Source organism: Anguilla rostrata, chromosome 12 (assembly GCF_018555375.3).
Source record: "Anguilla rostrata isolate EN2019 chromosome 12, ASM1855537v3, whole genome shotgun sequence".
Taxonomy (NCBI): domain Eukaryota; kingdom Metazoa; phylum Chordata; class Actinopteri; order Anguilliformes; family Anguillidae; genus Anguilla; species Anguilla rostrata.
The window spans coordinates 10,078,572-10,093,933 of record NC_057944.1 but is presented as its reverse complement, the minus strand read 5'-3'; the positions used below and the strand labels follow the sequence as shown (position 1 = coordinate 10,093,933).

The 15,362-nt window shown below is 47.3% G+C and overlaps 1 protein-coding gene across 1 annotated transcript in view; it reads left to right on the top strand.

The window, feature by feature from the left end:
- Nucleotides 1–15,362, top strand: part of pcp4b (Purkinje cell protein 4b) — a 42,101-nt gene that overhangs the window by 17,872 nt on the left and 8,867 nt on the right. The window contains exon 2 of the mRNA XM_064302900.1: nucleotides 13,338–13,389. Coding sequence (XP_064158970.1) covers nucleotides 13,338–13,389 — 52 coding nt within the window. The remainder of the gene's footprint in view (nucleotides 1–13,337; nucleotides 13,390–15,362) is intronic.

The following is a 15,362-nucleotide window of genomic DNA, read 5'->3' as shown; positions in this document are numbered from 1 at the left end:
TGACTGTGTGTTCTGTATATGTGCTGAGAGAGTGTGTGTGCTGTATATGTGCTGAGAGTGTGTGTGCTGTATGTGTGCTGAGAGAGTGTGTGTGCTGTATATGTGCTGAGAGTGTGTGCTGTATATGTGCTGAGAGTGTGTGTGCTGTATATTTGCTGAGAGTGTGTGCTGTATATGTGCTGACTGTGTGTGCTGCATATGTGCTGAGAGTGTGTGTGCTGTATGTGTGCTGAGAGAGTGTGTGTTCTGTATGTTTGCTGAGAGTGTGTGCTGTATGTGTGCTGACTGTGTGTTCTGTATATGTGCTGAGAGTGTGTGTGCTGCATATGTGCTGAGAGTGTGTGCTGTATATGTGCTGAGTGTGTGCTGTATGTGTGCTGAGAGAGTGTGTGTGCTGTATATGTGCTGAGAGTGTGTGTGCTGTATGTGTGCTGACTGTGTGTTCTGTATATGTGCTGAGAGTGTGTGTGCTGTATGTGTGCTGAGAGAGTGTGTGCTGTATATGTGCTGAGAGTGTGTGCTGCATATGTGCTGAGAGTGTGTGCTGTATATGTGCTGAGAGTGTGTGTGCTGTATATTTGCTGAGAGTGTGTGCTGTATATTTGCTGAGAGTGTGTGCTGTATATTGTATGTGCTGCGAGAGTGCTGTATATGTAAATCATAAAGAGTTGTGTACGTGTGGAATGACAAGAAAACAATTATTTCTTGAGCACTACTGTGGGTCCCCCCTGGGGCCCTTGGCGGAAATCCAGCATGCGTTGCACAGAGCTGCAGTTTTTAAGGTCTTTGGCCTTGAGAGACTGCAGTGAGAGTGAGAGAGAGAGAGACTGCATTGAGAGAGAGAGAAACTGCAGAGAGAGAGAGTGTGAGAGAAGTGTGAGAGAACTAAATGGCTTGAACTGAATTTTATAATAACCATGGCTGATTAATATCTACTAATCAACAATGGTTTTATAAAATTGTCAGTAATCTGCAGGAAGAGAGGGAGAGAGAGAGAGAGATTTAGGGGTTGACTGAGGTCCTCCTACAGGACTGTGAGAGAATAAATTTTATTCTTCCCTAAAACTGGACATGGACTGAGGGACTACCAAGACAAAGACTTGGGGTAGATACCTCTTCCACAAAGGCAGACTGCATCAGACGTGGGTGGGGCGGTTAGGGTGCAATACCGTGGCAACGCTTTCCGCTGACTCTCGCTTTGCCTGATGGGACCCTGGTGGAACCTGACAGCGCTGCTCGTTCCCCCCCCCCCCCCCCGCAGAGGCTGATTAAAGGGTTTGGGAGAGCCCCAAAGAGCCACCAGATCTACGCCAATCAGTGTTAAACCCTGCCGTGGTCACGACGAACAACTTCTCCCGATCTGAACAACCTCCTTCTTTCTGAACAACCTTCCTCGTTCCAAACCCCTCCCCCGGTCCGACGATTCTCCTTGAGCCCGGAGGCCATCCTGACGTCACTCCTCCCGAAGGCTTTCTCATCAACGGCTTCCTCTCGCCTGATTTTAGTGCCCTCACGAATCTCGCTGTCCCCACACAGCCCTCTGGGATACCGCACGCCATTTATCACCAAACCCACTTCTTCTCTCTCTCTGCGCGTCTCTTACGCAGAGTGGGCCAGAGAGCTGCAGTTTGCGTGAGCAGCATATGCTCGAGATGAGAATGTGGAACGAGGGCGTTTCGCAGGTTTATTGCCACGCGGAGCTGTGTGTCAGACAGAAGGCTGTGTTAAATGAGAGAGAACAGATTATAGTGTGTGTGTGTTGGTGCCTGTTATTAGTGTGTGTGTGTGTGTGAGAGAGAGTGTGTGTGTGTGCACGCACGATGTGTGTGTGTGAGTGTGTGTGCTTGTGTGTGATTGTGTGGGTGTGTGCGTGCGTGTGTGCATGTGTGTGTGCGTGCATGCGGTGTGTATGTGTGTGAGTGTGTGTGTGTGTGTGGGCGGGTCTCACACCAGGTGGCTCTCTGTTCTCAGAATAGACATAGATCAGATGAGACCTTTCCTCTGCCGGCGCTCTTGATGTGCTGGTGGCCAGTTCTCTCTGAACCCACCATGCTTCTCTTCACCACGCTTCTCTTCATCGTGCTTCTCTTCACTGCACTTCTCTTCACCACGCTTCTATTCACCACGCTTCTCTTCGCCTTCTCTTCACTGCATTCTTGTCACCATGCTTCTCTTCACCGCACTTCTCTTCACCACGCTTCTCTTCGCCTTCTCTTCACTGCTCTTCTCTTCACCATGCTTTTCTTCACCTTATCTTCACCACGCTTCTCTTCGCCTTCTCTTCACTGCGTACTCGTCACTGTTCTTCTCTTCACCACACTTCTCTTCACCATGCTTTTCTTCACCTTCTCTTCACTGCGTTCTCTTCATCGTGCTTCTCTTTACCGCTCTTCTCTTCCCTTCTTCTTTGTTCCCCGGGAGCACATTACTGATCTTCTGTGCCCAGAAAGAGCAGCCACAGTGCACCACGGATGCTCACATTACTAAAAGGCTTTTGTGTTTTTCAGTGTGATGGAGCATCACTCAGGATCATAACCGTATGGTAGCTGTGAACCCATTCTGATGTGAGATAAATCTGCCTAGCTTCATTATTTGTGTTTCCCTGACAAACTGAGGGTCAGTTACTTTTTGCAATGAATCATGGTCTTGTGTTCAGTGGACTCCAACTGAATGCGATGACAAGCCAGTTCAACCACTGATAATAAGTTAACTCTGGTCTAAGCTTGCTAGAACCAATCAGATTTAGGAAAACCAATCTGGGAATACTGCAACATCTCTTTCCAGAAGCTTGAGATACAGAGTATCAAGGATGGAGACTAACGGCGATATGAACAAGCATTTAAAAAATGAAGAAAAACTATTAAAAAATCAAGACAATTACCGAGGTCAAAATACCCAGCATCATTAAAACAGGGTCTGGGTTCATGACACGTCCACACGATGGTACCCGACTGGAATAAACTAGCCACTGAAACAAACAAACACAGCTGCACGGTTTCCATGGGCGGCTGCTACCTCACAGCTTGTCTCAGCCCTGAAAAGCACTAATTGGTTGTCCTGCCTGTTTGGAGCTGTCGCACTAAAATGGAATGCTAAAAACGGAAAAAAGGCCAGCCTATTATTGTAGAGAAAAGCTGAAAAAAACCTCCTGTGCTTCTGGACCAATCCAGCAACTTGCTATGTGTCCGTTCATTGCATAACTGCCAGTGTCCTATCAGTCTGGAAACGGAGATGGAGTTTTAGCACATTACCAGTTTGGGCAAGCGCGGGAAGCGGGGTGATCGACCAATCAGCTTCCAGCACTCTCCCGGCCTGCTCTGGATATAATGAGACGTGGCTAGAGAGGGATAAAAATGACAGGAGAGGAATCAATACAGTGAAAGAGATAACTGTTTATAATTATGGCCACGTGGGTTGTGTGAGCGTAGCACGATGCCTGTCATAGCAGGTACAGAAAGCAATTACTCTCCTCCGCTACGGTGGCCCCCTTAATGACTGCGATATCGCATGAGCTTATCTCATGCTCAAATGCGTGACTACGTTTCCCAGGGGGCCGAGAGCTGTGCCAACCTGTTCATTACAGGGAAGATGACGACAGCCATGCGGGCTGGGTGGTGGGATGTAAATTGAGGCAGCGCCCGTAATGAATGGCGCCACGACTGTTTTGTTTGCAGTGACGAGAGACTTGCTTGCCGTATTGGGTCTGTACTGTGCCTTTGCCGTATTGGGTCTGTACTGCGCCTTTTTCTAGAACATTCTCTCGGACTGACACGATAGAAAGTTTGTGCGCTGCCTTCAGAAACACGCACTGTGCTGTATTTAGAAAGGTTTCTGAAAACAGGACTGGCTTAAGCTTCTTGTGAAAGACTCACCTGAAGAACATGTGCATGCGAGCACGCGTGCATGAGTGTGTATGTGTGTGCGTACAGTGTGTGTGTGTGTGGGGGTGTGTGTGTGTGTGTGTCAGTGAGTGTGTGTGTGTGTGTGTGGGGGTGTGTGTGTGTCAGTGAGTGTGTGTGCGTGTGTGTGTGTGTGTGTCTGTGTGCGTGCAGTGTGTGTGTGTGTTTGTGTGTGTGGGTGTGTGAGTGTGTGTGTGTCAGTGAGTGTGTGTGTGTGTGTGTGTGTCAGTGAGTGTGAGTGTGTGTGTGTGAGTGTGAGTGTGTGTGAGTGTGTGTGTGCGGGTGTGTGTGGGTGTGTGTGTGAGTGTGTGTGTGCGGGTGTGTGAGTGTGTGTGTGCGGGTGTGAGGACAGCCCTCAGTACTCACAGAGCCGGAGGAACTCACCTCCTCTTCCCTCCTCAGCGCTGCTGTAATTTATGCGTGACACGTACTCTCTGATTACCATAACAGAGTTTCCCTCGTCTGCTTTCTGCGGCATCACTCTCTCATCTCCCGCGCCGACCTGACGCTCGCGGCAGAACCTCAGAACAGCGATCCGTCGTGAGCTCGTTTGCGGGCGCTGCGGTTCGGCGGCCGCGGCGTACCGGGGGGGCGTGCGGCGGATTGTAACGGCTCTGCGGTGACGTGGGGAAGGAGGTGAGCGGCGCGGTCGGCCCCGGGGAAGCTCCGCCGGGGAGAGCGTTTCCTGCGGTTACGCCCCCGCTGCTGAGTGGAGGTGCGCGCGCGGTCCTGCTGATGATGCGCAGATAAAGCCCCCCCCCCCCCCGCAACCGATACACACCTCAGCGGCAGACCACAGAGATGATGTGACACAATACAGCAGAATTCCACAGGGCTGTCTCTGCAGATCTGACAAACAGGAAATGGGGGGGAAATCCACATGGGTCAGGTATGCTTCCTGGTGTAGATTTTGTCCCCCAGCTGAGCTTTCCCCCACCCCACCCACCCCACCCACTCACACAAGCACAACACACACCTGCCCCGCCCCCCCAGCCACTCTTCTGCTGCATCGAAGCGCAGCGTTCAAAATGAATTGAAAGCGCTCCGGTAATAATGCAGGGCCACATGAGCAGTGTTAGTGGGGGGGGGGGGGTGGGTGCGGGGGGGGGGGGGGGGGGGGGCAAACAACACTGCCAATCTCGCCAGCTCAGCGATTACAGCACCCAAGCTTTCCTGACACGACTAAATGCTTAACCCATGAAACTGAGGTGGAGAAAGAGAGGAGAAGAGAGAGTGCGTCCAGTGAGGGAGGGGAATGTTTTCTAAAAAATGAAAGAAAAATGCAGCGAGGTTCCCCCCCCACACACACACACACTCGAAATCTGTCTTCTCTGTGGGTATACCGTACGAAAGTGTTTGCACTGCAGCGTCCCTTCCACATCCCTCAGGAATGACCTTGAATGTAAGCCCTGTGTAAATAGCTCTCTTTCACTGAAAGAAACACTGCAACAGAGCACACGTGGCTACACAGCAGCGTAGGCCATGGCACTGTTTGGTCACGTGGGGGCGCTGTAACAGATGCATGTACAGTATGTGTTGTGTTTACACCCTGCCAATCAATTCACAAAGTGGTTGCAAAGTCTGCGTGATTATTGCTGCAACGTTGTCTTAATTTAATTTGCACAATTTTTTTTTAAAAATGTAATGTACACTATCTGACCAAATGCATCTGGACACCTCTTGGTCTGGGGCTGGGGGTCACAGTGCTTTTGCAGTGCTACAGGACCCTGGGGCTGGGGGGGTCACAGTGCTACAGGACCCTGGGGCTGGGGGTCACAGTGCTACAGGATCCTGGGGCTGGGGGTCACAATGCTACAGGACCCTGGGGCTGGGGGGGTCACAGTGCTACAGGACCCTGGGGCTGGGGGGTCACAGTGCTACAGGACCCTGGGGCTGGGGGTCACAGTGTTACAGGATCCTGGGGCTGGGGGTCACAGTGCTACAGGACCCTGGGGCTGGGGGGTCACAGTGCTACAGGACCCTGGGGCTGGGGGTCACAGTGCTACAGGACCCTGGGGCTGGGGGTCACAGTGCTACAGGACCCTGGGGCTGGAGGGGTCACAGTGCTACAGGACCCTGGGGCTGGGGGTCACAGTGCTACAGGACCCTGGGGCTGGAGGGGGTCACAGTGCTACAGGACCCTGGGGTGGGGGTCACAGTGCTACAGGACCCTGGGGCTGGGGGTCACAGTGCTACAGGATCCTGGGGCTGGGGGTCACAGTGTTACAGGATCCTGGGGCTGGGGGGTCACAGTGCTACAGGACCCTGGGGCTGGGGGTCACAGTGCTACAGGACCCTGGGGCTGGGGGTCACAGTGCTACAGGACCCTGGGGCTGGAGGGTCACAGTGCTACAGGACCCTGGGGCTGGGGGTCACAGTGCTACAGGACCCTGGGGCTGGGGGGTCACAATGCTACAGGACCCTGGGGCTGGGGGTCACAGTGCTACAGGACCCTGGGGCTGGGGTCACAGTGCTACAGGACCCTGGGGCTGGGGGTCACAGTGCTACAGGATCCTGAGGCTGGGGGTCACAGTGCTACAGGACCCTGGGGCTGGGGGTCACAGTGCTACAGGACCCTGGGGCTGGGAGTCACAGTGCTACAGGACCCTGGGGCTGGGGGTCACAGTGCTTTTGCAGGGCTCAATTCTAACCAGGCATCTGTCCACCTTAATGTCCTGCTGGGCTGTGTGCAGCCAGCTGCTTTAGGCCCTGAACGAACCTCTGGTGGCTGATTGTTTTTCAGATGAAACGTGGAAGCTCCTCCTTCTCCTCCTCCTCTTCCTTTGAATGGTTTAATATTTCAGCTCCACCCCTCTCCTCCCTGCATGGAGAGAGCATGGCCACTGCCCACACATTCTCTCTGATCCCCCCCCAATGTCAGTGTCTGCCTGAGAGATCCTCTGAACTACTGAGGGTATTGATCTGCCTCCCTCCTCTCCACACCTCTCCTCTCCCTCCCTCCCTCCTTTCTGTCCTCCTGTCCTCTCCTCTCTTCACTCACAGAAATCGCCCCCTTGTCTATCTGAGCAAACATGATTGTCAGCTGAAAATTTTAGCTGATGTCCCCACAGCTCCAAACCCTTTTTTTGTGTGGGGACCGGGCAGATAGGGGTGCTGGGTGACATTCCGTGATTTGAAAATTGCTTCACTATGGATGCCCCCCGCCCCCCCCCCCCCACACCCACACACATATATATACACACAAGCACATATACATTCACGTACGTACGTATGTGCAGATACACACACACGCGCACATACGCACTCATGCATGCACGTACGTGCACATGCGTGCGCACACAGAGGCACGCGCACGCACATACACGCGCACACACACTGGCCCTGGGTACATTAGAACTCTGACTCTATGCACCCATCGGCACTGGCTGATTTATCAATTGCAGGGCCCCAAGCAAAGCTCAGTTTGGGAGGCCCATAAAACTCCTGACAGGGTGCTGACAAAGCAGTTCACTGTGAAAGAAGCTACAGTGGGTTCCATAAATTCTGCCAAATTGGTCAACCCCTCCCCTGCCTGTGGTAAGAGGTACCCCCTGGCCCGCCCCACCCCTCATTGCCTGCAAGTGGAAAGGTTCCTTTGCTTGTGTAAATCCACCAACTGTCAGATTTTGAGAACAAACAAGAAGACAGCAGGGGGGAAAATTGCAACCCAGCCAGCCTGTATGTGCGCATAGTGTTGGTAGCATTATTTTCAAATACGTATGAATATTTTAGCGCCTGTTTTAGCTTTCGGGTGAGTGAGTAAAGAACCGTGCTGTATGCCTAACGTATCTCTGATGTAATTTAAAAATCGCTCGACTTCTGTGACTAAGTATGGAGTCAGGATGTGTTTGGTTCATAAAATCAAATGTTTTGTGTTATTTTAATTTATCTTACAGAATGTGCAATTTGTCAAGCTATTTTTCAATGATATATTTACCCAAGGGTGGCACTTTTCCTCTTGAACATTTGGTGGGGGGCAGGGGGTGGGGGTGTTGCAGAATGCAGCACCCTGAGATCTGAGGAGGGGGTGAGGGGCTTGTCAGCAAATTTTAGCGAATAGCAAAGTCGCTGTGCATATCCTGACTTATTGCATAGCCTATGCAAGACAGAGGGTTTTACATGCAACAGGATTGTAGTGATTTTTTTAGAGATAAATAAAGCAATAGCTTTATTTCATGGGAAAAGCATATCACCAGGCCTACACGTACACAATGCATATGTTATTATTTACTGATTTCCCAACTCTATCAATGGGCTAGGAGATCATTAGCCTGCTAGCTATATAGCAAGTATTGCTATGGCCAAAAATTGCACAGAATTTAACGATACTATCTAGCTAACCACCTAATCATCTTACAATAAAATCCACCTTGACTTTCACTGCCCTCAAATACTCAAAAGCTACAGAGAGCAATGCGAGAATATCCTCAAATCTAGGACACCACGATGATGAAAAACGTGACATGCGAGAATCATTAAAAATGTCACTAGTATACCCATTTCTCATCTGTAGTAAACAATTTTCAAGATAAAAAAAAAAATCATTCACTAAACACACCCTCACCCACCCTACTTATAGTTCTGGAGCTTGAAAATGATCTGGTCCTGCACTGTAAGAAACAGTGCACGTGGATTACGTTATCCTTAATGGAAATTTCTTGATTAGAGCTTAAGGTTATCATGGCAGCTTTGCTCACACAAATCGGAAACAAATTATAACAGATTGGCACTGAGGCTGATCAGAAAACCCACACTGTTCCCCCTTGAAAAGCGCTTTGTCTACTCACTCATTTGAAGGGCAACCTTACATTATGCAAAATCATCAACAATTTCTTTCAAATGCAGTTCAAGGGCTCTGACGCGCCCAATAGAAAGTGTAGCCAGGCCATTAAGTCTCTCCTGCCCTATATAGTTCTTGATTCATTTTAAATTATAAAATGAGTGCTCTGCTGTTGCGACTGTGACCGCTAATGTCATAACAGTTCAGTAACTTCAGCTACACACCTCAGTGAAAGGTAGACTATACGCGGATAGGGTTCCACTGTAAGCATTTTTGCAAGTCGGTAGACTGAGGTGTGTTGAGTGATCTCAGCTTTGAAACAGGTCTTGAATGACGACAGTTGAGTAGGGAAGGTTATCGATATATCCTTACTGACAGTCGTGTTCACGCAGATGTTTTGCTATGGTTCAGTTGCGGGTTGGTGACTGCTTCTAAAAAAAGACCATCCAACTTTGGCAACTTGGCTGCCTTTTTTGCCGGTCCATTTTCTCTACTGAGATCCACTTTTGTGTTTATATGGCATTTTGATTCGCTTCGTTGTAGCTAAGGCTCCTCTTTGCGATCTACCTCGCTAGCTAACTAGCTGACATTCAAATTTCACTACCAAACTAGGCTACCTGTTGCATCATTCTGAATCATCATATTATAAAATTTAGACACTTGACATTGGACAACAGCATACAGGCATATTTCCCAGCAATCTTTGCAAATCAGAAAAAAGACTGCTGCTGCCAAATAAAGTATCACCATTAATTTAATTAACAGATTTTAATTTATGGTGTTTGCAATATGTTTTCTGCACATGTGCGGAGACCATTGTAAATTTTTAATAATTGTGAATAATAATACACATGCTAGTAGTGGTTTGGATATACGAGTTCTCAATTTTTTCATGCCATTATCATGTTTGGTTATGAAAGTTGCTTCCCCCATGGAAATGATGCCTTCATACAGTATTTACCTATATTCAAAGTTAATATGTACATTACCACTTGTAGCCAGCAGGGGACCCCCAGGTGTCTGGAGACCTATGCAATTGTGTAGGCAAAGTCCGCCTCTGCTCTTAGCTCCTTAGTCTGAAGATCGAGAGTTCTGCCTCCCCACCACCTAGGCCTGAGAAACCCAAACTCACTGAGGGCGTAACCTGGTGGAATACTGTGCCATTGTACTGTAATTTAGTGCTGGAAACTACTGTTCTCAATCCTTGTGGCAGGGATGGTAAACTCCAGTGTCTGTAGATATTTGTAGTTTCCTTTCAATCAGCAACCAGTTAAGGCCTTGAAAACAAGATGTGTGGACTCTTTAGTCAATGACTTGAATTAATCACTTAAACATGCCAAACACCAGCAGACACTGCAGTCCTCCAGGACTTGAGTTAAACCTGCAGGCACTGCAGCCCTCCAGGACTGGAGTTAAGCCTGCAGGCACCATGGCTCTCCAGGACTGAAGTTATACCTGCAGGCACCATGGCCCTCCAGGACTGGAGTTTGACACACCTGACCCATGGTAAAGAGGCAGAAAGGATGGACTAAAATCAGGGGCTGAGGAGAATCTGTAGCACAATGTGACTGCAACACAAGCTGAGCGATTATTTAAACAACGTTGCCACAATTAGATTAGTTGCCTTTAAATAATTTACATTAGGAGCTAATGCAGTTTTAATATTTCATCTCGGCGGTAGAACTACGAAGAAAGACGCCTCTGCTTTATGGGCCACATTCTTCTGCGAAGTGTTTGTTGACTTTCCTGGAGAAAAACGACGCACAGGCAGGCTTGGCGCAGACCCAAGGACATCAATCACAAGATGGATCCCGGGTGTCAAAATGAGCAGCGGGGACCAACAGACTTCTCTGAGTGTATCCTCGAGAATGCATATTCGTTTATTCTGAGATGGGGCTTATTGTGGGTAATGAGCCTTTTAGGGTGACACTCGGGGTGACACTTCCTTCACCGAGCAGCTGAGCCCCCCGGGTCTTCGGGCCCAGCGGGACGAAACACTCAAAGCAAGAGTTTCTCTGCGTGGTAGTCGGGGGGCTGCTGGTTTCCATAACGACGGGGCAGGATCACTCCGGTCACGCCCACCTCCCTCAAAGAATCGATGATGCAATTGTTCAGTGTGAAGGTCCTCCGATATTTTTCCCCGCTGAATCCCAAACTGACATCCACTAAACTCCCATTGATATTTTGCAAGAAAGGAAGCTGTTTTTCTAATGTGATAATAGTATGAGCGATGTTAACTTTCTGTTTATTTTATATATTCCAGCTAGGGGTTCATGTGAACCTTTCCCTTTCAGAAGACTCGATACGCATCTCAATACATGGTCTACGATATAATACAGGAAAGATACACTTACAAATGCAATAATTCGATCTGATTCCGCTCCACTCCAATTTGATGATTCCATTCAGCTTGGATTTCGTTTACTTTAGCTTCCATTTAAATTCAGTTTCCATGCGACTTGTTCTGTTCAATTCCATTTCACACGTTCAATTTAACAAGTGTTGTCTATGGTGTAAGAAGATATAGTTAATTCTTGATCACAAAATTGAAATTAAATGTCAATCTTTCAAATAGGATATTAGACCCAAACAAAGCATTACTTTCAATTTAATAAAAATGCAGTTAACATTCTCTTGCTAGGTCTTGCTAGGATGGTTATGTATAAAGCTAAGCTGAAGTGGCATACCATTATACTGCATTGCTAGCTAGCTAGAAAGCATCAACTGTCTGACAAATATGATCGCTATAATATGTACTATGTTCAGTTCATTTTTGTAGCACATTTAATCTTTCTAAAATTCTGTATTTAGATTATGCTGGTGCAGTTTGGCTATGGTGGCAAGGATGGAGTGAAATACAGTTAACTTATAGGACAGAAAATTAGACTTTCAATGGAAAGCAATATTTTTATATGTTATTCTATAAAAAGCATGATTAAAATCTCACTAAAGTTGCCTTGAAATCCCTGGGAAACACCTTTAAAGAATAAAATAAGTTGACTTTTTTCACATAGGTTACAGTATAACACTGTAAAGGCTATTAAAAGACATTGAATGTCCTGGAATTAGTCCCATGTTATGTGGTCTTTCGTAGGAATCCTGGTGCATTGTGGGCAGTGAGGACCACCTTTTGACCGACTTCATTTATCCTTGTTTCAATTGCCTTTGCTCCCTAATATCACTCTCGCTTGATGAATATTTAAAAGGGCGACTGTAATCTCCCTCTAAGAATATCCCTATAATCTCCCCCATTGCAAATGCAGTGACGTCCCCCTACTTAACACAAACGAGTTATCCTCTGGTGTTGCGGTGGGAAATTTCCATCTGTCCTCACAAGCACAGAATTCACACACTGCCAAAGCTGTGCTTCTCTATTAAAATGTGTCTTATGGGTTATATCCCACAGAATGACAGTGACCGTTCTGTGTGAGATGGAGTGCCTGTTTTATTGTTATGTTTCAGAAAACTAATAGAATAAAGTGTTTCCCAGCGGCTGGCTGGCATGCTCGTGTTTTGGAGGAGAACCCTGAGTTGCCTTCGCTCTTCCGAACTCACAGCCGGGGTGTACCTGAGCACACCTGCACATAGTTTGCGAACTGGACATTCCAATTCAGGTGGTATAGGAGATGCCAAATTTCAAAAAATGAATGGCTGCTTCCTCCATGCAGCATTCATTCAAAGAGACAAAATGCTTTTTTGTCACATATAGATATAGTATTAGGCAGACATATTGTGTGAGTTTATATCTTTTTGATGTCGCCTTATCAATCAGAATTTGTAAATGATGAATCAATATAATGAAATTAGCATCAGTCACACATCAAGGGTGAGTTATCCTTCAGCATGCCAGCTTGCGCCTCAGTTTTTGTCAGTTTTGCTGATTTTATCGCCATTTGTCCAGCGCTGGCAGAAAATGGCAGCCTGATGATGTGTGGATGGCCACTCCTGCCAGGGACAGTCCAGGGCATGCTGTCACTGCACAGTCAGGCTTCAGATACTCTGAGCCATGCCACTCTCCAAAGAGCACACAATCGATGATGTGGCCCGGCTGGGGATGGAGGTTGAGGGGTGGGGGGGGGTTTTTGGCCCTTCAGCATAATCAATTCTGTCCTTTATGGAGTGCAGCAACATGATGAAGCTGATGATGTCATCAAATGGGCCTGACCTCCAATTGATGACACTACGTACGTGTCCCCTTTTCTGTCCTCCTCATTCCAGCTGATAGCGCCTCACACTGGAGCACTGCAGTAAATGCAACATGTACGGCTACGGCACCTGTTTTCTACATTACATTACATTACAGGCATTTAGCAGACGCTCTTATCCAGAGCGACTTACACAACTTTTACACAGCATTTACACTGCATCCATTTATACAGCTGGATATATACTGAAGCAATGCAGGTTAAGTACCTTGCTCAAGGGTACAACGGCAGTGTCCTTACCCGGGAATCGAACCTGCGACCTTTCGGTTACAAGCCCAGTTCCTTACCCACTGTGCTATACTCCGTCCCTGCAGTTATTTTCTAACAGCCATGCCCTGTAAACCTCTCTTAGACACCTCCCCTTTGTGATGTTACTGGTGTGTATGGAATTGCTTTTTGTAAACCAAAGTGTAATCTTTGTTTTCATGTGTTTTTTTTTCTTCTTTTTTACAGAGACAAGGATCTGGAGCAGCGGGGGGCAACAGCAAAACAGCTGGAGTACAAGGTAAACTGGCAATGCCTTCTGGGTAATCCCTAGTTAACCCTTCATTTCACAGTGTTAAAAGGAACTTTCTATTTAAGAAAATAGTAATATAATATGCTAAGAATATGGTACCACAAACACAGACACACACAAAAAAAAATGAAATTTAGTATATTACCGTAACTAAAATCCTCCTCTTATGGTCCTTGTAAGGGAACATCATGGTCTCATCTTCATGTCGGTTGGTGTCCCATCTACAGCGTCCTCACAATGTTGGCTTGAAGCAGCAGCAGGGCGACTGCATTGCAGAATGATTGCAGAAGCCTTGACTGTTGCTCGCTGACCTGAAGTCAGAAAAGCTCAATTTTGAATGAAAAACTCATTTTTGGCAGCAATGCGTAGAACTGGCAGGGGGGTGAGGGGGGGGGGGGATACCAGCTGCCAAGTTATTTTCTTTTTTTTAAAAGCTGTGTCGCATTTCACCCTGTCAAAAAAAATCAAATGGAAAATGCTGAGATAAAGGGGAGATGGGAGTCACGAGTCCATTTCTAAACCCCAGGTAAGCATTTTTTGGAAACGTGAATGTCCTGTCTCTGGACGGTTACGTGCTTGTTCTTAATTACACTTTTTGGGTTCTGAGGGATTATTTACCCCAAGAAAGATAATGCTCAACACACTTCAATCCTGCTAAATAAAAGAGGACTGGATTGGTATTCAGCAGCCAGGATGGTCAAACTAGAGTGAAAAACTCCTGACCCTGTTCATTAAAACAGTGTCTATTGCCCTGAGCAAATTGTGCTCCAGCGTTCCTTATTTTGGAGTATTTACCCTATTAAGCTTGTCAGAAATAGCTATACAGGTCATGAATAATGGAAGTCCCATTTTAGCATTATGTATATTGTGCTAAATTGCAAATTATTACATAAAAAGATTTTATAAAAATAAGTTAACTAATCAAATTAAAGACTGAGGTGAATCAATGTGCTCCTAATTGGCGAAAGTGTGGATGCCTGGCCACTAAAGCGAACTGTTTGGTAGATAAAGAATCTAGGTTGGGAGGATGGGGGGTGGAGGTTGGGGAGGGGGGGGGTTGGGGCGCAGACAGACAGTGAACAGGAATAGCGGCTGGCTGTGCGTGTGTCAGAAGGAAAGGGGGAAGTGAATTGATGGAGGAAGTCACAGCGCTGGGCGAGGCCGCAGCGTTGACACGTCTGATGGATTCGTTCACGGACCAGAAGAATACACAAGCCCACCCTTTATCTCAGGAGCTGTCACGAGCGATAAAGGGCCCGCTACTGTAAATTCAGTTTCTGCGGCGGGAAATTGCCTGGCAATACCCAGAATGCAACTCTAAAAGGCCGCTCTGAAAACATTTTCCCCGTCTCTGTTAACGTACAGTAGCCTATTTCATGAGCCGTTGAGCAGCCAAGGCGGTGGTTGAGTGGTAAGCATAGCTTAGGCAAAACTTGGCAACACTTTCTCTGCATTCTTGAATGGCTTTTTGGTGGATTCCGAACAAGTAACACGACCATGTCAAACAGACTCCAGGGAGAGAGAGAGAGAGAGAAGTGGTGGTGTGTTGTCACTGGAAAAGCAGTTTTGCTGCAGATAAGGACCTTGAGATAAATCGGTTATTTGAAACCAGTTTCCTTTCGGGCCTTCCCGCTTTATTGGAAGCCGTGAGAAATATTGAAAAACAAGAACAAAAAGCGCATTATTGGGAAAAGTATTTCCTTGTGTGTAAAGTCGTTATGGCCCAAACAACATAAAAGGCAATAAAAGTGAGCACAGATAAAGTAATTAAATAAATCTCAAATGCCAGGCCACAATGTAGCCATACTGGCAGAATACAGCTCTGTAATATGTGCTCAATATCTTGTAAACATGGAGTATGAAGCCTTTGTCCAATGCCATACATTTTTAAATGTAATTTTATCCTTAGCCTACTGGTAGGGTATTCAACAGGCAACTGTGGAGTTGCCAGTTTGAGCCCC